Below are 21408 nucleotides of genomic sequence, written 5' to 3'. Positions count from 1 at the left end.
TAATATAATATAAAATAATATAATATGGTTAGAAGAAATTACTTTTCTAAATGAAAAAAACCCCAAACAAAACAACCAAGCTCTACTATCTATTACAGAACACGCATTTTATTTCTTTTTTCTTTTTAACCAGAACAGAGCAGAAATGTCACAAAATAATATCATACCCAATCTTAAATCTTAAAACACAGCAATGCCACAGTGAAGAAGTACAAGTAAAAACTCTACATTTAAGCATTAGCATTAAAATAATTATTAAATTATCAGAAGGATAAGTACTCATCAGACACTATTTCAGGATTGTAGTTATTGTTGCATTAATTATTATGTACCCACCCCTGCTATTGCAGCTGGTAAAGGTGGGGTAACTTTAACTAGTTTGTATAAATAATCTGAATCCGCACAGTAACTTGAAACAAAAGCTGTCAAATAAATGTAGCGGAGTAAAAAGTACAATATTTGCCTTCTACATGTTGTGGAGCATAAACATAAAGTAGTAGAAAATGGAAACAATTTAACTGACACAACAGTTGTCTAGAAATAACCTTCAACTTCTTACATTATTCGTTTGAGAATAGGCAGTGGTACAGCTTAATCATTAACGACCTCTCAGTAAATTTCAAAATAAAATTCATCAGAGCAGAATGTGCTCAACTTTTCTCGAAAGAGGACTTGACAGCTCTGAAAGTACTTCCGGTTCATACATTTTTCTCAATAAGTCGCTGCAGCATAAATATTTTTCCCTTACATAAGCTAATATTCTACATTACTACTAACTTAACTATCAAAACCTGTCTTTTTTATTTTTTTTCTAAAATGCGGAGTAATTCCTATGGTTGAAAAAAGAAAGAAGATGGGTTTTGGAGTGAAAACAGGAAGTTGTTGTTTGCTCACTGCTGGCACTAACGTGTGCTGTGACAACAGTCTGATGGAAAGAGAAGCTACAAGCTTATTTAACGAGTAAAATAAGGGCTAAACATTACTGAGGTTAACAAAGCAACAACGGCTTCCTTCTCGCGTGTGTAAAGCTTTAATTTAACGACAGTGTTATATAACTACACTCTCTTTTTTACAGGTCTACCAGTTAGCATTGCTCTCTGGAGGAGCTAGCCTGTCCAGCTAGCGTAGCTAACTAGAGACATCACTAACTTTATCCACATAACTGACCTATTTAGCCCGTTATCTTACTAATGTAGATATTGTCCGTGAGTTGTCCAGGCCATGGATAGGTTGTTTAGTCGTTAAGAAATCGCCAATGTTCTCTGGATTGACGGTCCTGTGTCCAGTATGAGCGCATCAGCTGGGGACAGAGAGCCTGGGGTCCCCTTGGATAATGCAAAGGAAGAAATCAGTGGCCCTACCTGCACAGGTGAAAACAGCAAGCATGTAAGTAACCAGACTGAGCACAAAACAAGGTTGTAAAAATGGTTTGTTTATTATCTAAGATGATAACAAACTGTCTTTCGATGCAACACTTTGCGAGAGTAGTTTATAATGTCATATTTAAAGTCATTGCCACCTGCAGTCACAGACAATACTCATGACAACTGTTTACCAGCCTAAGCCACATGTAGAAGTAGGGCTGGATTGACCTTTTGACCAACTATGTACATGGCAGTTTCATTATAGAGGGTCTCATCTAGAGCTGAAATGACCAGATGATGAGTCAAATAGTAAACAATTCTGATAACTGATTAATCATTGAAGGCATTTCTTCAAAGCAGAAATGTGAGATTTTCAAAAGGTACCAGCTTCGCAAATGTGAATATTTTCTAGTTTCTAGTATCTTTGGGTTTTTGACTGTTTTTGTTTATGTTCTTTTTTGTTTTTTCACGAAATAAAACTTTACATATTAACTTGGGCTTCAGCAAATAGGCAAATGATGGGCATTTTTCACAATAATAATAGTGTATTAATTGGAACAGAGGAACAATGTCTTCTGCATCATTTCAGTCAGTGTTCTCTGGTCGTATTCACTAACTTATGATATAATGCTTTTCTTTGTTATTTTGTAGGACTCTGCATTATGCTCAGGCAACACTGAAATTAAGAGCCGTGCCGTGGTCAAGTACTCTGCTGCCCCACCTCCTACCAGCTATGCCTTGCTGCAGGAGAAGACAGACCTGAAGCTGCCTCCTGCAAACTGGCTGCGAGAAAACCCCCAGCTGGGCAGTGCGGGCACAACTATATTAGGGTCCAGCAGCAAGAGCAAGCCTTTTTCCAGGTATAACATCACGAAAAATACTATATGCTACAACTGATATTTATTGCTCTAGCATGAGATTATGTTATGCAAAATAAAGGAAACGCACTGTCCCGATCCTTTTTGCTCTAACAAGTGTGCCACCTTTTCTAACCCACAGTTAGTGGTCAGGCAATGGGCCAAAACTCTAGACTACATAATATGGGAAAACCATCTCTCATTGTCTCTCATTATGTATATCGTATTCTTCTAGTTCCTAGTTCTAAATGTCAGAAGGCTAGATAGTCTTCAAAACCTCACACAACACTGAGTGCTGAATTTACCAGGCATATCCAATATGGATTTTAAAACACAACGTATTGTTAATCGTGTTTCCAGTGTTTACATTCAGGCTGGATTGGCGTTTAATTTGGCTTTAATTTTACTCACATTTGTGTTTCTACCTTTGCCCTAGAAACTAAAGTGCTTTGCTTTAAAGGATCTTCATTGTTGACAGCTTATCGTATACACCAAGATAAAACTAATGCAGTCTAATGCAGCAGCCCTGCAATAAACATAATGAAGTTTTATTGAAACTGTTTTAGAGAGGAGTAGAGATTCAACCGTATAGTAATTTTGGTGTCTGTAGTTGTTGATGCTGGTGATCCGCGTTGCATTATACTGAGAGATTTTTAATTCTGACATTTTGTCCACCCCATTTATTTCAATAAGGGGGAAGGAAATATTAGATGAGGTGTTTTTAGATGTGATTTACTGTTGACACCTGTTGAGTATAAGTCACAGTTTGTATTAGAGGCTGAAAGCGTCACGCTCTATGCTCTGCTTAATTGTGGAAACCTGCTGGCAGATGGTCTCTGTTGTTGGTCAGAATGCACTAAATATCATAATACAGTGTAGACACCACTGGCGAGAAGCACTGGATAACTTCTCGCTGCATATCTGAAAGTGTTAATAATCCTCAATCAACCGGATTAATATTGTGGTTATCAGTTGGTGAACCATGGATGCTGAAACTACTAAATCTTTAATCAAGCAAACACTGATGTGATTAAGTACCTTTTCTTCTTTTGTAGTTTTGGGATGGCCTATGACTTCATTGATTGTATCGGGGATGATGTTGACGTGGTGTCAGACTCGGAGGTTTGTGAAGCTGTTGCAAAGCAAACATTTCTTTCTTTGTTTCCGAAACATGCACATTCAGCTGATGTTAACATTGTTTTCTGTCAAATTCAGAACATCAAGAAGCTTTTGAAAATCCCCTACAGCAAGTCCCACGTCAGTATGGCTGTTCACCGCGTAGGGAGGACCCTACTTTTGGATGAGCTGGACATTCAAGAACTTTTCATGAGGTCCTCTCAGGTACAGCAAGAACCTTTACGAATCAAAGATAGTCAGTATTACCTAACAAGGATTGTTGTGCCATGTTTTTAGAAATTTTCCATGACAGTAAGTGCTTTAAGTAATTGTGTTCTCTCTGCTATGTGTGTTTTGTAGACAGGAGATTGGACATGGCTGAAAGAGTTTTACCAGCGGCTAATAGATCAGAAATGGCAGAGGAAAAAGAAGAGTAAAGAGCACTGGTATCAGAAAGCAATCCTGTCAAAGTTCCTCTACTACAGGTGAGTTAACTGGTGTTACTTTAATAATAGAAAAGAACAAGTAGGGTTTACTATCTGTTAACACTTTGGTTCCATCACTTTGTTTCCTGCAGTATAAATGGTGATGGGGCTGCAGAGCCTGTACCAGACGACCGGACTGAAGGGGAGGAGGAAAATGGGGCAGAGGAGTTCAGTTCTTCATGGCCCACTACCTTCACCAGCACACCGTCTGACACTGAAGAATCAGATGCTCCCAAGCAGGTACAAAAAAATCAAAATGACCCAAAAATTCTCCCAAAATGTTATTAAATTCAAGGAATGTCTGAGTAATCTCAATGTCGTATTAATAAAAGGTCTAGAAAATCTCCAATAGATATCAATAAAATAAGAGGACTGAAAAATCTCTGAAAAACATTTATAAAATCTCAGAAAAAAATATCAAAATGCCAGAAAAATATTCTCTTCAAAACATGTTAATGAAATCTCCAAAAGAATTTAAAAAAAAAAAAAAAATTCAAATAATATAATAAAGTGTCCAGAAAATTTGAATAAAATGTGCAAAAAATTAGGAGTTAGAAGAAACCGTTTGTGCTGTCACAACTGTCTGTATTCAATGAGTAATGTTTGAGCAAATAAGTAATCAACGTTTTTTGATATGAAGTATCTCTTGGTGACTGCTAAGCTTGTGTGAGTGCTTTGGGTTACACTGCTTGCACTGACAGTATTGCTGCTATAAAATATGCAGGAAAGTGTTTCTATGGACAGCAAGTTTGCTTTGGGCCAGGTGACGTCTATACCCAAAGAGCAAAACCTCCCTACACTGTTCAACGAAGGGGAGAACAGTCAGGTAAGTCAACTTTCACCCTTCCTTAATGCTATATGACTACAGATGATAGCTTTTATCTAATATATACTTTGTTGTTACTTGTTTGACAGGGTTTAAGAAACGACTTTGTGCGTAACATCATGTGGACGTTCGAGGATATCCACATGTTGGTTGGTTCCAACATGCCTATTTTTGGAGGTGGTCGCTATCCTGCCGTCAGTCTGAGACTCAGGTTGGAATTAGAATTCATTTACTCCCGTCCAGGGTCTGAAATGAATGCTAATTACCAGAGAAGATGATTATGTAATCCTGTAATTATAATTGTATTGCACTTCATGATTCTGTTGCCCTCTGTTGGCATCATACATTACATGGCACAAATCTCCACAGAAAATGGGTGGAAGATGTTTTTAGTGACATACAGTATGTCTATGCACAGTGATGATAGATGGTGGAAATTGTTATTTGCTGGTCACTGGCAAGTCAGTTTTATATGCTGCAACCTGATCACTCTTTCTCTCTCTGTTTTTCAGGGACAATAATAAACCAATCAACATTCTGACGGGTATCGACTACTGGCTCGACAATCTGATGTGCAATGTCCCAGAACTGGTCATGTGCTTTCACGTTAATGGCATAGTTCAGGTAAATTGCTGATGGCTTTTGTCCAGTATCGTTATTGTCCATTTTATTATTGCCATAGTTCATTTTCAAAGTATAAACTGTCATCTATAATCGCAGCAGTGAAAATGTTTTAATATCACAGATTTTCAGCCTACATATTTAAAATGAAGTAATACATTTAGTGGTTTCCCCTGCAGAAATACGAGATGATAAAGACAGAGGACATCCCTCATCTGGAGAACTCGACTTTCTCCACAAGGGTGGTGAAAGACATCGCCCAAAATATCCTTTCCTTCCTTAAGTCCAACTGCACCAAAGAGGGTCACACCTACTGGCTTTTCAAAGGTGGGAGACAAATTCTTAATTCTTCTGCTGTACACTATGTGCCTGCCTGTCTCAATGTTTTCTAATTGTATTTCTTGGACCCGCAGCGAGTGGGAGTGACATTGTGAAGCTTTATGATCTTACTACTCTGTGTGAGGAGGCTGAAGAGGAGAAATGTCAGAACCCCTTCACTCTTCCTGTAGCTGTATTACTGTACAAGTATGTATTTTTATGAGCTTGCAATATTTGATCAAGGCCAAATCTATAAATTTATAGTTTACTTTAAAAGGTTTGCAACAGTTTATACTGTTGAATATTTCAAAATTGAAATAATTTTAAGCAGTAAAGAGATTAAATTGTCAATTTTCAGCTCGAGCTTGTTTATATAAAATATCATTTGTATGAGAGTTTTACTTAAATCAGAGTCAATTTTCTATTTTGTGGTGCAGAGTGGCCAGCAACTTGATGCTGAAGGCGAGACAAAACAGAAAGCACTACGGCACAATCCGAACTCTGCTCTTAAACTGCGTCAAACTTCTGGATCAGGAGAGGCATCCACAGGTAAGAAGAAATTCGAAGTTACAGTTAGATAGAGAGAAAAATCCTGGACTAGATTAAAATCCAGACCCTGCGTTTAAAGAATGAGCTGCAAGGTAAAATGATAGATAAAAGGTACAGAAAATCCTTCTTTAAAATACCAAATTAGTCATCATACGTCCTAATGAGTTTAGTCTTTGATTATAATATAGTTTAATTATATAATATTATACTATAGTATAGTAAGAATAATATTTTTAATTTATATTTAGACAGCAGAGAAAGTGAAATCTGAAACTCTACTAAAGCTGAGAATATCACAGTTTAGAATTGATTGAACCTGACTGCAGTCCTGATCCCCTCAATCTCCTGTCTCTTCAGATCATTGCCTCGGCCCACTACATGCTGTCAGAGCTGTTCCAGCTCGACGAGCCCCCTGAAGAAGATGGAGGGGAGTCGCTCCGCGCCGGTGGCTCAGAGGACAGCTACAGCGACGAAGACCGGGTGGAAGATGAGGAGGTGGACGAGGAGGAGGAGCTGACGGAGGACAGCGATTCGAACAGCTCCTACAGTAACTGCTCCAGCCCACAGGATGATAGTAAAGCTGTAGCTGTGATCCGCTCTGTAGGGGAGCTGTCGGTTCCGGAGAAATACAAATCCACTCACCAGATCAGAGTGAGTGCCTCTCTAAGTGGTTCTTCCTTCTTCCTCTACACAGACCTCAGGGGAGAGAGTGGAGTGTACAGATAAATATGTTTATGTGAAACGATAATAAAAGACAATCGTCTCTTTTTTAATCTCCGCAGCCAAGTTGTGCTTTTCCTGTTTCTCAAGACAAGGAGGAGAGGTGCAGACACGTCCTGTGCTACGTACTACAGGCGAGTCTCGGCATTATGTTTATGTTTAGTGGACATACAATGCTAATGATGTGATGTGTCCCATGAAATGTGCCATCTACCATTTAATAATTGCTATAATACAAAACACAGGGCCTGAAGGCAGTGGATGGCAGCATTAAGAAGGAGAGTGATCTCCCAGCTGCAGACCCCAACACACCCATTCCTCTCAAATATGAGGACAGAAGTGCTATTGGAGGCTGCACTGCTGAGAAAGGCATCTCTCTTCTTCTGGAACGAGGTCAGTCTTCAGTCCTTATTTCAAAATACCGCATAATAAAACAGGAAATAACAAGTATGTAAGTGTTTGTCTTATGAGCAGGGACATTATTTTTCATTTCCAACCTTGCATATGTCTCTCTCATGGTCTTCCGTGTGTGTGTGTGTGTGTGTGTGTCACCAGCGGGGCCCTTGCAGGCGGACCAGAAGCACCCGACACGTTCAGGGATGATCCCCGGCTCGTGGCAGCACCATATGAAGCTGCAGCTCTTCCTCAAAGCCTCTAAGGCCTACTACGTCCTGTCTGACGCAGCCACTAACTTGCTGAAGTATGGCCGAGCCTTGCGCTACATCAAGCTTTCTCTGCAATGCCACGGTAATTCATTTAACTCACCAGACACAAAGAGAAATTTTGTTATGATAGTTACTTTTCAGCATTTTCCAGATTTTTTAAATTTATTTTTATTACATTTTTCTTTTCTTTGTTGCACATTTCTGTCAGCCTAAATAGTGTTTTATTTATTCACAAATCAAACAAGAATTGAATAACAAAATAGAACAAGTTCCTGTTTTATTTTTAAAGCAGATCAAGTCCTTTCATCAGATTCTGCCTGAAACTGCAAAACGTCCAAAACTTAAACATCCACCTTTGGCTTAAATATGTAATAATTAATGATGCATACTCTAAAAATACAAAATTATATTGCTACTACTAAATTTACTCTTAATCTTAATACCCATTCAAAAAAGTTACATCAGTACTTTGTGAAACGATATAATAACTAAACATTTATTTCTCTTTCCCCTTCCCCCTCCTCTTCTACTGTTTCCTCTAGATGCCTATTGCTCAGTGAGCGGTACACTGCACCCACAGGTGTTGCACTTTCACAGCCAGTGCCTGTCTCTCTGTGGGGACATCCAGCTGATGTTGGCGCAGAATGCCAACAACAGAGCAGCTTACCTGGAGGAATACAGCTACCAGACCAAAGAGGACCAGGAGATCCTGCACAGCCTGCACAGAGAGAGCAGCTGCCAGGGTCAGTCACTCACACACACACACACACACACACACACACACACACACACACACACACACACACACAGTATTCAGTTATTGATCATTCCAATTCCAATCCTTTTATTCTCTATCCACCAGCCTTCAACATGGCAACAGACCTGGCCATGGACCCGGAGTACCAGCTGTTTGTTAGCAGTAAGTGCTACGAGGCAGCGTTCGAGCTGCTTGACTCCGAGGCTTTGAAAGATCACGCCTCAGATCAGCTGGCTCAAGTGCTCAAACGACTGGGAAACATCCGCAATGAGATGGGAGTGTACTATATGAACCAGGCTGCAGCCATGCAGACTGAGAAAGAAGGTGTGTTGGGTAACAGCTGCAACTCTTAACAACTGTGCTGACCAGTTTAATTTTACTGAATACTAAGGACCTGGCCAGTGACATAAAGCAATCACTGCACTTGAATCAGTAGAAAATATAGACTAAAAAGAGACATTAAAAACTGATCACTCCATTGATTTTTATATTGTTGTTTTTCCCTGTGCCTCTGTCCATGTCGTTGTGTCTAACTGGGCTTTTCCCCCTCCAGCAAAAAAGTCTGTGTCTGTCGCAGAGCAGGAGATGTGGAAAAAAAGTTTTGCCTTCTTTGAGAAAGGCATGAAGGACTTTGAAGCCATCGCGGACAGCACCAACACAGCCCTGCTGCTGTGTAACACTGGCAGGCTGATGAGAATTTGCGCTCAGGCCCACTGTGCCATCTCAGCCGATCAGAGCAGAGGGGAGTTCTCACCTGAAGAGGCCCTCTACTACAACAAGGTGCCATGTCGAACCCCTTAAATTCACACTGTTCTCTTTTTTATTTTTCTCTATATTTCTACATCTCGACCCTTCCATCCTCATCATGTTCTTAATTACTTCATTATCTTAATTTAATTTCAACCCAGGCCATAGACTACTACCTGCGGGCTATGAAGTCACTGGCAAGCCGTGAGAACCACCCAGCAGTGTGGGACAGTGTAAACTGGGAGCTGTCCACTACCTATTTCACCCTGGCTACACTCCTGCAGGACTACGCCCCACTGTCCAGGAAGGCCCAGGAGCAGGTGCCTCTGAGCTCTTTTGTCCCACATGACAGTGATCAAATATTCTACATAAAGTGAAACTCCACTCTTTAACACATTTTGGCAATCTTGCATTTTTTCCCCACCAAATGGCATATTTCCAAGAGCTGTGGCAACATTTATATCCTCAAAAAGTCCATGTTTCACAAATTGACAAGATGACTGATGATCAAACTTTAAATCCTCAGATTGAGAGGGAAGTGACTGAGGCGATGATGAAATCCCTGAAGTACTGTGACCTCCAGACGGAGTCGGCTCGTCAGCCGCTCTACCAGTACAGAGCTGCCACCATCCACCACCGCCTGGCCTCTATGTACCACAGCTGCTTCCGCAACCAGGTGGGGAAGTCATGTCAACTTCTACAATAATATAAAATCTTTTTGTTATTCATGCTGATAATTCAGGTGTCTTAGCTCACCCTTTTGACATAGACTTGTTTTTGTTTATGCTAAAAGAAAAATGTATTATTTGTTATGTTTTTTTTTTTTTAAGGAAAAGGAAGTACAGACTGACTGGTATAAAACCACTAGTGATGTGATGTTTGTTTTTCATACTTATCACAGTATAATACACACTGAAGGATGTCTGTGCTTCTGGCTCTAATTGTGTGACAGGTGGGGGATGAACACTTGAGGAAGCAGCATCGGAGCCTGGCAGAGCTACACTACAGCAAGGCTGTTTGTTTATTCCTCAGCCTCAAAGATGCGCCCTGCGAGCTTCTCCGCACGCTTCTGGAGAGGGTGGCCTTCGCTGAGTTTACTATGGCAGGTGAGAAACTAGTCTTTTTTTTTTTTCCTTTTTATTAACAAAACAAACAAACACTAAAAGTCACACTAAGGAGAGCCTTATATCAACACAAACACACAAGGTACAATATATCAGCCCAACAACCTAAGTAACAAGATTATATTCCATATATACAAATTATTGTTATTACAAGGGTAATTACAGAAAGCAAATATATTAAATTCATGTGTCTTACACATAATCCTCTTTCAGATAAATATAGACTTTTTACAAACTTTCAGCTTCAATAAACCTCTCTCACCTTTCCAAAACTTTTTAACATTATTATTATTATTATTATTATTATATTATTAATATTATTTAATTATTATTATATAATATTATTTATATTATAATTATTTCATCTTCTGAGGTGGATTCCTTCATCATTATTCAAGGAATCCACCTCAGCAGCTTTAAAAATAAATCTTTTTCCTGACATAATAGATTTGTCTCTGTAGTGTCACCCAATACCACAGAAGAAGAAAATGGCTGAAATGTGGCTTTGACCCTCCCTCCTGAAGGCAGTCAGCAATGTTGGGTGTGGTTGTAAGAGGAGGACTCACTTGGAGAACAAAATAGCATTTTGTCCACAGCCTTTTGCAGTAATGTTTCATACTGTGTTTCCACAGGTCAGAGCAGCAGCGCGGCTAAGCTGAAGAGCCTGACCGGCGCTCTAGAGATCATGACAGAAACTCGCCACGCTTTCCAGCTGATTCACAAAGAGCTGCAGGAGGATCAGATAGAGGTAAGTTTCAGAGCAGCCGATGGGAAATACTCTCTCGTGCTCATTCATCTTCACAGAGCTTTGTTCCTGATCACACACCGTCACCTACGACATCTTTTCCTTTCACTTCTCGTGCTGTAGTTGAGCGAACCAGACCCTGCTGGATCAGCAGAGTCTCCTGATGTGGCCAGTGGTCCCACTTCAGGACTGAACCTCCAGGAAGTGATGAAGTTAATTGGCGTGTTCGAGCCAAGTTTCTCTTTCCTGCTGCTGCAGCTCGTCAAACTGATGACGACAATGAAACGAAAATCAAGGTGAGCAGGAATCTAAACCCTTCATTGTACTGTATATCTAGCTGTGTATGTTTCTTTTATCCTTTAACCTTTTCACAACACTCACTCCTGACATTTGTGTTTATTGCAGCAATAAGGACGAGGAGCTGCTGAAAACCTATAAGAATGTGTACTCCAAGCTGCTGCGAGCTGAGAAGAACGCACCTCTCCTCAGCCGTGTCAGGCTCTACATAGAGCTCCTGCAGCAGCTGACCCCGCAAACAGGAAGTGACGACACGGGTACTCATTCATGATAATGACATAAACCACAACAAGACTTTGACTCCGCTCTCTGCACCTCGCCGGACATCCAAGCTGCATTCTGGGGAAGACTTGACAACTGTTTTCTCAGAGATGCTGTGACAGAAAACAATGACTTACAGACATCATTATTAACAGGCACATCCTCAGGCGACACTGTCCCACTTTGAATTACAATTTCAAAGCTACTTTCACCTCCTGCGCCTTTTAAGACAAATTCATCTTTTTCTAACATTTGCATCACAGGTTTTGAATTGTACATTTTTGTTGTAAATTCAAAAGATATTATTTAATTTTCTTACTGCTTCAGCAGTTATGGGTCATACATAAAGCTCCTTTGTGTAGGATTTGTTGTTGAGTGTACCAGACATCACCTGGATTGTCTAATTTTTCTACAAACAAAAACCACATGCCATAAGAAAAATTTCACGGATGGTATAATCACATAGAACTTCTACACACTGGGGCTTGAAAAGCGATGAATCATTTAGCACAAGCTCAGAAAAATTAAGATTCATTTTAATATAATTGGTATTTGTGATATTCAGTAATACCAATAATGCTGTGAATACAACGGATTGAAGTGTGATTGAAGACTGACAAGTTGAAATAAGCTCAAATGCGTTCCTTGCTTTCAAAACAACATTGTGCAATAGTTTGGCAACATTCAATGCAAACTCAGAGGCTAGTTTGTCCACATTGCTGTATGTATAAATGTGAGTTTATATCGGCATGGTTTGCTGTGAATATGGAAATAAAAGCTTTTTACATTTTATGCGCTGTATTTTATGATATTGTATATTTCTCCTGGAGCATCTCAGGCTAATAGGACACATCAGATTAACCTTTAGTAGAGGTATTTTATTGAAACCTTTGGATAACAAATATAAAAGTATGATTTATCATACTCAGTTTATTTATCCAGAACATTTAAATGATGAACTGTGCACAGCTGCTTTGCCTTCAAAAGCACAATTCAGAGTGAAAGATTTTTAGTGGCACCGTACCCTCTGGCACCAACTCGTTCAGCCCGAGTCACTGAAGAGGCGACATGATGTTTTTAATGCAGTGTCAGTGAACTGGGTCACCCCGCTGTTACTGAGCTGTATCCACACCAGATGGAGCTGCAGGGGGGACCCAAACTGTCCCTGCACCTCATTAATCAGGCTGGACCCTCGGTGCTGTGGGTGACTGACTGTTGGACAGTGACTGAAGGTAAGAGGTGAGAGTGAGGAGCTTGAAGCAGAGCCGCAGAATCATTACATTGTAAATCTCACTGTAGTACAAAAATTATTCTTTGCAATTTAGTAACCAGATTGTTCTATTGAATAGGAGGATTAAGTAAAAATATAAATAATCAGACACTGAAAATCAACATAGGAACTTTGTATAACTATCAAAGATAAATACAGAACATGGGTGTTATGACAGAAATGATAGATTAAGGGCACAGATGAAAAAAAAACAACTACCCAACAACAACTACCCGAACAATGTGATTCTGTACAGTATAGTGCAATAAGTGCTTACTGGTTACTGGTAATACTGGTTATTTCACCACCACGACTGGGAACAGTGACTCAGTCAGTCACTGTATGACACAACGGTCATTGGTCTGGTCCTCTTGGGGTTCCTGTTGGGAGGTTGGAGGTGTCGAAGCTCCATGGTTCAAAATGTTTTGGAGGATGTCTTTGCTCTCGCTTGGCGGTAGATTGTAGAAGAAATACTGTGGTGCCATCTGAATGAACCTAATCGTGGAGAAGACAAAAAAAAAATCAATCAGATTGCTTGTGTGTCAGACTCATTCTAGAAACAAACTCATTTTTGGTTGAATGTAATTGATGCACATTGTATTTCAATTTGCAAACTTCAAAACTTCAAAGTTATCAGTTCAAGTTAGTTTTGAATGGCACCCACTTAAGTGGGAGAGGAGCCTTACAGTACATCTAGTCCTCACATAATTTGAGCTGCAATGAACTGATTCACGCATTTCAGGATGTGGAGGCTAAGAGAGCATGACAAAGGCTGCAAAGGGTTTTCTCCTCCTTCATTAAGCTGCAGCTCCACATTCCCAGGCATCTGTGCAATCCATAATCCCCTCTGCAACCAGCAAATACTAGAGAACAGGATTATACCTCCCCTCCGAAACCAGTACGAATAGTCTATGCTGAACTGGGGCTTTACATCTGGTCCAAAAGGGAAAGGGAATGTGCTTGATTACTTTTAAGCCTCTTCAAACATGAAGATATGAGGGTGATCTGCCTGGTTCTTTTAAAACAACAAGACAAGGCAGTCTAGTTTACAAGACTTATTGACAGATTCAGTTATGTGAATGCAAAACAAGCACACAAATTGAAATGAACAAAATGTTAACAAGGCTGAGTCTTACTCCTCCGGTGTTATGTGGGTGACGGTGCGGAGACAGTTGTCCTCGGAGAAGGAGTGCTCATGGAACAGCACCCACTCCGGCAGGCCCAGCTTGGGGCTCTTGGCTCCGTAGCCAGACAGAGGATGGATCTGTGCCACATGCTTATGGGTCATAATGAAGTAGTTCCCTGACCCATCCACATCCCGCGCCACCTGAGCAAAAACACAGCCAGACACAGTCAGATGGATTTCTCCAAAGGAAAAGCAGTCACCACCTAAAAATACTTTTTAAAAAATAAGTATAAGCAGACAGAAGCATCCAAATACAAGATGCTCCTATCTGTAAAGTCATACTTTTGATTTTGCCTCGGAAAGTACATAATTAAAAAAAAAAGCCAAAACATAAACATAAAAAATTCTCAGAAGGAAATTTGACAGTCGAAATAGAAATACTGAAATAACAGTTAAATTGAAGTGCTGAAAGAAGCTGAAGTGTCGATTTAAGTGTAGGGGAGTTTAAGTATCTGCCTAAGTCAAAGTGCAGTAAAGAATAAAAGGTTCAGTCAAAGTTCAATCAGCTGAAATGTAAGTCGAAGTGTAGGTGATAAATTAGAGGTTTGAGGTTAAATGGCCCTGAAAGAAATTAGTAGCAGTTCATGTGTATTACCTAAAAGCAGATGTTAGTTGAAGTGTCAGCTGAGGTGTAAGAACTGAAAGCAGTTGGAGAAAACTGTGTATTAACCGTGAAAGTTGCGGAAGTCAGAGGATCATTTTTGGTGTTACGTGAAGCAATGAGACCTGAAAGCATATGAAGCGTCAGTAGTTGTGTAAACATCAAAAGGAGCTGAATAGAAAGAGGTGAATGCAGTTGAAGTCTCAGTTGTAGAACAAGAAACGAAAGCAGATGAAGTGTCTGCTGAGGAGTAAGAGATGAAAGCAGTTGAAGTGCGAGTTGACGTGTTACTGCTGAAAAGAGCTGACCTGTCGGTGGAAGAGTAAAGGATGAAAGCAGATGAAACCTCAGCTGGACAGTAAAAGAGCTGTGGACAGTTCAAGCGAGTATTGTAAGCAGTCGAAACGTCAGTTAGTTGCATGAGCACAGATGAAGTGTACGATCTGAAAGTAGTTGATTTGTCTGTTGAAGAATAAATTCGTGTATTGCATTGCTGCAGGCATCAAGGTGGTAGGGTTACACAATAATGGCTATGTGGTCATTCTGATTATTTAGCTAAGCATTTTTGTCAATCTTTGTTAATATTGATTATAAAAAAAACGAATTATTATTTCTGCATATTTTTTATCATCTACAGTACTCTAATATTTCAATCAGTCCACATTCTGTGATCATTAATTGTGGAACCTAAAATCACATGACTCTCTAGGAGGACTGTGTGTGTTTGATGTAAGCTGTCGACGTCGCTCTAATAAATCTATTGTGTTTTTGTTGAGTGGTGTTAACAAACTTATGTTAGCTAACCTGCATAAAGAAACCTGCCAGCAGGGCTCTCTTAATGTTGAAGGTGTTGCTTCGGGAACCGAAGGCGGGCACTGAGACGGGCAGCTCGATCCTCTTCAGAATGTCGGTGAGCTCAGAACGAAGCGCGTCAGCCATCAGCAGAGAAGTGTGGTTCAGGTAGAAATCCTTACACCACTTCTCCACATTACAGTCTAACGGGGGAAGAGAGGACAGAGCCATAGAGAGGATTATAGGAAGACAGAATCAATGATGAAGACGTAGATATTTCTGGAAAAAATAGATAGTTTTCTTGTAAATATACCCAGTAATATCATTGTTTTGTTTACAGCCAATGAGCTTGTTTTGCTACCATTTAAAATTCATTTTCTTTATTCACTGATCTCCATAGCATCTGTGTGTGTGTGTATATGCATATTTGTGTGTTTCCAAGTAGGTGATACTCTCTAAACTCACATGGATCCTGCTGGCACTGCTTAAAGGCCTTGTAGATATTGATAAGGGTGAAGTGGTCTCCCTCTGGGTGCTGGAACTTCATGTGGCACTGGGTGGCCTCTGGCTTCAGGTCCACAGAGGGAACCATGAAGCAAGTTGGTGCTGAAAAATCCACAAGATTTATGTGACGTGGATCATGTGATAAGATACAGCAGGAAACATGTATGTGCCAGCGCCTGTTACCTGTTAGCATGGCGGCGATGATGACCACCTCGCTGACACAGTCAAACTCACAGGAGGCGAGCACAGTCTTGGCCATTTGCGGCTCCAAGGTTAACTCGGACATGATGATGCCCATCTCAGACAGGTTGCCATCATTATCCAAAGCTGCCAGATAGTCCAGCTCTTCTAAAGCCTGCATCAGACCTCCAGGATCTGGGTTGGAAACATTTTTGAATTATACACCAAAATCAAAAATTTTTTAAACTAAAAAAACTAAATTAATCCTTGGTTAAAAAATTGGGTGAAAACTAGGAACCAAATCCATCAGAAAATCAACATGTCCTTTATTATTTTCTAGTATTTAAACTGAGAGAGTATTAATTACATACAAAAGAACTGTTCATGCTGTCTGAACTGTAATCCAAAGTGGTGACCCACTGGGACAATCCCCCTACAGTACACTGGCACCCTGGTGGGCAGATCACAGTGAAAAGACAGCAGCAGATTAGGATTTTATAATCCTCACCAATATCTGCCATGCATCACTATGCATATTGAAGTCTATCCGCGGTACACATGAGATTTTCTCGTCTGTCTTTGCAACAAATGTGTTTTTGATGAACATCATGGTGAAAAAAAAGAGACATTTTCAGACAGAGCCAGAGGAAAGAATCAAATCCACTTTAGATGCTTTCTATTATCATAGACCAGCACTAGTGTATCTACACTCTAATCAACTAATGGGAGGCTCAGTGTGTGTGTGTGTGTGATTGTGTTAGTGGGGGTGAATAAATCCGGAGGAACAAAAGCACACGGAAGCAGGTCAGCTCTGAAAGGAAGCTCGCAGAACAAGAGCTGTCAGTTCAGCTGCAGCACGGCTCACTGCCCTGCAATAAAAAAAGTTCCTGTTTGTTGGAACAAAAGGGATAGACTGAATGAACTGAACCCAAAATTCATATTATCACCACTGAGGACGTGAAGTTTAGGGAACATCAGGGGCCCAGCCAGCACAAAGTGCCACAACAATATTCTCTCTGTTTATTTAGTCACTTCACGTGAATCTCACCTGGCCTGTCGAGGAAGTGACAGTGGTGCAGCCCTGCGATCTCCATCCTCTTCAGGAAGAGCACAGTGGAAGTGATGTCTGACTCCACGATGTGTGGTCGTACCTCGGCGGGAAGCTGTCTGTCCTCTGGGTACAGACAGAAACACTTGCCTGCAGGAGAGAAAGATCCTTTTTTTTTAATTGTTTTTAGACAGGATGGCAGCCGGAGATTTACATGAAAAAAGTGTCGTCACAGTTTAACTTCTCACCTGTCGGACCTGTCGCCAGCTGTTTGCGACTCTCGGCCTGACCTTTGCTGATTGGCTGAATGATGACCGAGTTTGTTCTGATCCTGGGGTTGTAAACCTGCAACAGCATCACAGTGTGTTGACCCTGAATATATACACTAAACCACATTTCAGAGGCAAATATTGTATCCACTGCATTTATCTGACAGTCATAGTTACTTTGCAGGTAAAGATTTTACACATAAGCCAGATGAACATACTACCCAACAGTATATAATATGTATGGGACTTCCTGTTATTGCTTTTACTCTTCAGTAAAGTATCTGAATACTTCTTCCACCAGTGACGTTATATAAAGACATTTAACTAAACTTATACACAAATCTACTCTAACAGTGACATGAGCGAACACATTTTCAAAACCATGAAAATGTATGTATGCTGTATGGCATATAAAGTTCTTTACATTTCCACTTAGATCATTAAAACACTCAACACTTAAGCAGCAGCAGTATGATATATAAAAAGTTTAAGAAGTCTTTATGTAATTATTCTAAGTCTTATTTTAATTACAACTAACTTACATATCTTTTCTCAAGGCCGGCATCAATGACAAAGCTGATTGATCTAACAGCCCAGAAGAAGTCCTCGTTTGGGCTGGATGTGAGGAATACTCTGCGGGTCCGGCCCGTCTCCTCCTCCCCCGGGATTGGGAGATTCCCAGGCCGGCCAGGGTGCACAGCAACAGGCAGGAGCTCACCCAGGTCACGGGGTAAGCTGTGCACCTCATGACGCAGGATGTCATGGGCCAGATCTATCTCCTGGTGAAGAGTGAGCAAAGAAGAGAGTCAGAAGAAGACATATTCACAGACATATTCAGCCTGGTGGTTGCTGCTTTTTTACCTGTGTCGTCACCAGAAACACAACCACATCTCCTTCCTCTTCGGAGTGGTGAATCTCCAGCACCAGACGGAGAGCAGAGCAGAAGTAGCCTCCACCTGTGCTGCTGTACACCACCTCTCCTGCGACGGGGCTCTCCAGGTGAATCAGAGGCGCCGCTGACCCGGAGAAGTGGGCCAGCTGCTTGGGGCCGGGCTCGCCCGAGGTGAGGAGGACCACACGGAGCTCCGGCCTCTGCAGGGCGATGTCCTTCAGCAGACCCTGCAGTACGTCGGTGGCTACGGTCCTCTGGTGGGCCTGGTCCACGACTACCACGCTGTAGTTCTCAAGTAAAGGGTCTGACATCATCTCTCTCAGCAGCATGTCATCTGTACAGTACCTGGGGGTGGGTGATAAAACATTAGGAGGGAGCCTGCACGAGATGCTTGACACACACTGTATTCAAATTCATAAAAGCCTGAAATAAATCATCAGGTTTATTCAATTCTAAGCCTCTAGGCTGCAATAGTGGAACAGTATATTCAGGAAATCCTTCCAGCATACCTCAGAATGGCATCTTAATGAAAGCCACTTTGTCTACACTTCAGCTTTGCCCCCATTAGTGTAATTTACTCTGATAATTAGTCTGGGGAGTGGATCCTTTCCTACTTGCCGGCTGCCTGTTTATCTTGTCCCCCTCCCCTCAATGTGCTGAGTTTCTCTTTTTTCCCCCAGCTGACTTATGAGGGACCCGCATGAGGGAGTGTGACATATGGGCACACGGGGAGCCAGGCAGCTGTGGAGGAGCCCCTGAAAAGAGTCCCCTCAGGCCTTTTGTTCACTGCTCTCCTGAGAGTAAGAAAAGGCGGGGTGATTTAGCTGCGTGTGTCGTCACCATGCATTGTTGTAACCAGGCAAGAGGGCAGAAAGAATCAGTGGAGAGAGGAATCACTGGGTGTACTTGTATTTGAAAGTATGCTTTCACATACCTGAGGACTGTGTCGCCGGTGCAGCATGTGTCCAAAGGGATGCTGTACCCGACTTCATGGCCAATGTTGACGTCCATCTCATCGGCCACCCTTAAGGCGAGATCAACAGCCTGCTGGGTGTGAGTCTGGGTACAAACCACCATGCCGTGCTGGAACTGGACTGACAGGCAGAACTCGGCACACCACTGGGGAATCTGGTTCAAAATAAGAGTGGGAAAAGTTGATAGTGAGAGGGCTTGAATATTTATGTATGTTTGAATATATATACAAAGTTCAGTTTGCTGTCGCGTGAATAAAATGTGCAATCTAGAGTGTCAAATGTCCACAGTACTCACTTGAGAACTCCTCCCAGTTTTAGCAGAACCACTGACAACAACAAACTGCCCTTTGGCCAAAGTGTCCATGAATTCACATTTTGCTTTCCACACTGGCAGCTCTTTTCTTTCTTTCAGCAGTTTGTAAAACCTGGAGGAATAAGGCAGTCCATCAAACTGATTAAGCTCCAAAATGTCATCATAGTCTTTATCCCCGTGACTCGAAGCGTCTGTGTCTGGACAAAGGGGTGATTTCCCTTCAAAATACTCCTCTCCAGTTAAACTGCTAACGTCGTGCGCCATCACAAGTGAGCTCCCAGTCTGTCCGGATTAGACTTCATTTGCAGATCTACAGGAATGAAGTTTGGAAACCTCCAGCTCTCAGTAAACTGTTGGACAGCACACAGACCGCCTCTGCAAGTGAAGCCAAATGAAAGGCTCGCTAGGCGGCCAGCCCAGTGTTGTCATGTGGCCATTAATCCCATAGAAGTGCGGTCATCAACAGATGACACACACACACACACACACACACACACACACACACACACACACACACACACACACTGGTCTGAGAACAAAGATAGATGGGCAGGGACTCAGAGGGGTCTGGTGTTTACAAAGAGAACTGGCTCACACGCAAAGGACACAAGCTCTACATAGTGTAAAATGCATTTATTTATCAACTGTGGTTTAATTTAGTAATTTAGAAATTAATTATCTCAGTGGTCCACAAACAGGAACAATTAATGTCTACATCCAAAAACCAATGAAATCCAGAAAATGAAGACCTATAGAAGTCAGCACACGTCTGTTGTGCCTATAGTTTTGCAGTTGTAGAATAATATCGAAGAAAAACAAAGAAGAAATGTTCCTTAGTAACAGTATTAAAACAAAATTTGTAATGTGGGCTTGTGGGTATTTGAAACGTTGTTATTGTTATTCTTATCTTTGAGCGGCTTATAGCTTCTATACGTTTAAACCTGAAAACTTGACAAGAATTGGACCTCTGTGGTTTATAAATGGTAACTATATATTATAAATGGTATTACTGAATCATACTGTAACATAAAGTGAGCAGAGGAATGTGGAAGAGATGTCCCGTACGTAATTTTCTCATTTTGAGGCCCCCTGTTGACAGCAAGGCCTGGAGCAAGTACTTACAGTCATACTTCATAAAAGCTGTCAGATAATTGTAGTGGAGGAAAAAGAACATTATCTCCCTCTGCATTGTAGTGGAGTTGTAGTGCTTATAAAACATGATTTTTTTTTTTTATGAAATAAACTACCCAACAGCAAATTATCAGAGAATTAAGTGGCAACTATTTAGATTTTTCCTGCAAATAAGCATTTCAACATTTCAAGCTCCCAGGTTGTAATTCATTTTAAAATAATCTTTAGGTTTGGGAATACACATTGTGAAGGTGTCACTCTGGATAATTGTGAGGGCATTTCTCAGTTTTCTATATTTTTCCAACCAATTAATTGATTAATAAAGAAAATAGCAGATGAATCCATAATGAAAATAATGATTTGGAAATTTAGTTCCATCTCAACAAACTACAGTGGTAAAATGCTGATTAGACATTGATCTATATTGATACATAGTGTGATATTACCACTGTTACTACTGCTCCACCACTTTACATCCTGGGGGCAACTTAAAATAAATAAATACATGGACATTTTTCTTTTTGCCTAAACATAATTCATATGCTGAGATGCGTTTTCTTTACGGCTGTGTGTGTGAGTAGCAGTGTTTATTGGATTATAGACACTGATCTTCTTCAGTTCACTCAGCTTACAGGTCAGAGGTTTTTCCTGTTTTCACATTCCTTTCCAGTAATGATCTAATTTGGGGGAGCTGATCCTTAATCAGGACTCTGGCTTGAGAGGCACATGAAGGAAACATAGCAAGATCAAAACCGGAGGGAGGGATGTGCTTCAGTTTTTGTAATGACCACTGTTG

General features: G+C 40.9%; 2 protein-coding genes across 2 annotated transcripts; one reads left to right on the top strand and one right to left on the bottom strand.

The window, feature by feature from the left end:
• Positions 1 to 815: 815 nt before the first annotated feature.
• edrf1 (erythroid differentiation regulatory factor 1) lies at positions 816 to 12274 on the top strand. The gene is made up of 25 exons (XM_022763806.1): positions 816 to 1386; positions 2016 to 2224; positions 3277 to 3343; positions 3437 to 3562; positions 3698 to 3822; positions 3915 to 4062; positions 4547 to 4648; positions 4738 to 4859; positions 5161 to 5272; positions 5449 to 5596; positions 5683 to 5794; positions 6025 to 6136; positions 6494 to 6787; positions 6919 to 6990; positions 7102 to 7249; positions 7412 to 7603; positions 8064 to 8264; positions 8384 to 8602; positions 8832 to 9058; positions 9187 to 9345; positions 9552 to 9701; positions 9978 to 10131; positions 10782 to 10897; positions 11018 to 11190; positions 11300 to 12274. The coding sequence occupies exons 1-25, from the start codon at positions 1288 to 1290 to the stop codon at positions 11460 to 11462; spliced, it is 3750 nt and encodes a 1249-aa protein (XP_022619527.1). The 5' UTR covers positions 816 to 1287; the 3' UTR covers positions 11463 to 12274.
• Positions 12275 to 12421: 147 nt separating this feature from the next.
• Positions 12422 to 19877, bottom strand: LOC111235311 (putative pre-mRNA-splicing factor ATP-dependent RNA helicase DHX32). Its single transcript, XM_022763730.1, has 11 exons — positions 19464 to 19877; positions 19129 to 19322; positions 18164 to 18539; positions 17845 to 18081; positions 17282 to 17378; positions 17034 to 17183; positions 15989 to 16180; positions 15767 to 15907; positions 15314 to 15504; positions 13859 to 14049; positions 12422 to 13217 (listed from the first exon to the last, which is right to left on the bottom strand). Exons 1-11 carry the CDS (start codon positions 19743 to 19745, stop codon positions 13058 to 13060), a joined length of 2211 nt encoding a protein of 736 aa, XP_022619451.1. The 5' UTR covers positions 19746 to 19877; the 3' UTR covers positions 12422 to 13057.
• Between the last annotated feature and the right edge of the window lie 1531 nt (positions 19878 to 21408).

Source organism: Seriola dumerili, unplaced genomic scaffold, assembly GCF_002260705.1.
Source record: "Seriola dumerili isolate Sdu_G_001 unplaced genomic scaffold, Sdu_1.0 BDQW01000478.1, whole genome shotgun sequence".
NCBI classification, from domain to species: domain Eukaryota; kingdom Metazoa; phylum Chordata; class Actinopteri; order Carangiformes; family Carangidae; genus Seriola; species Seriola dumerili.
This window is presented reverse-complemented; position numbering and strand designations above follow the sequence as displayed.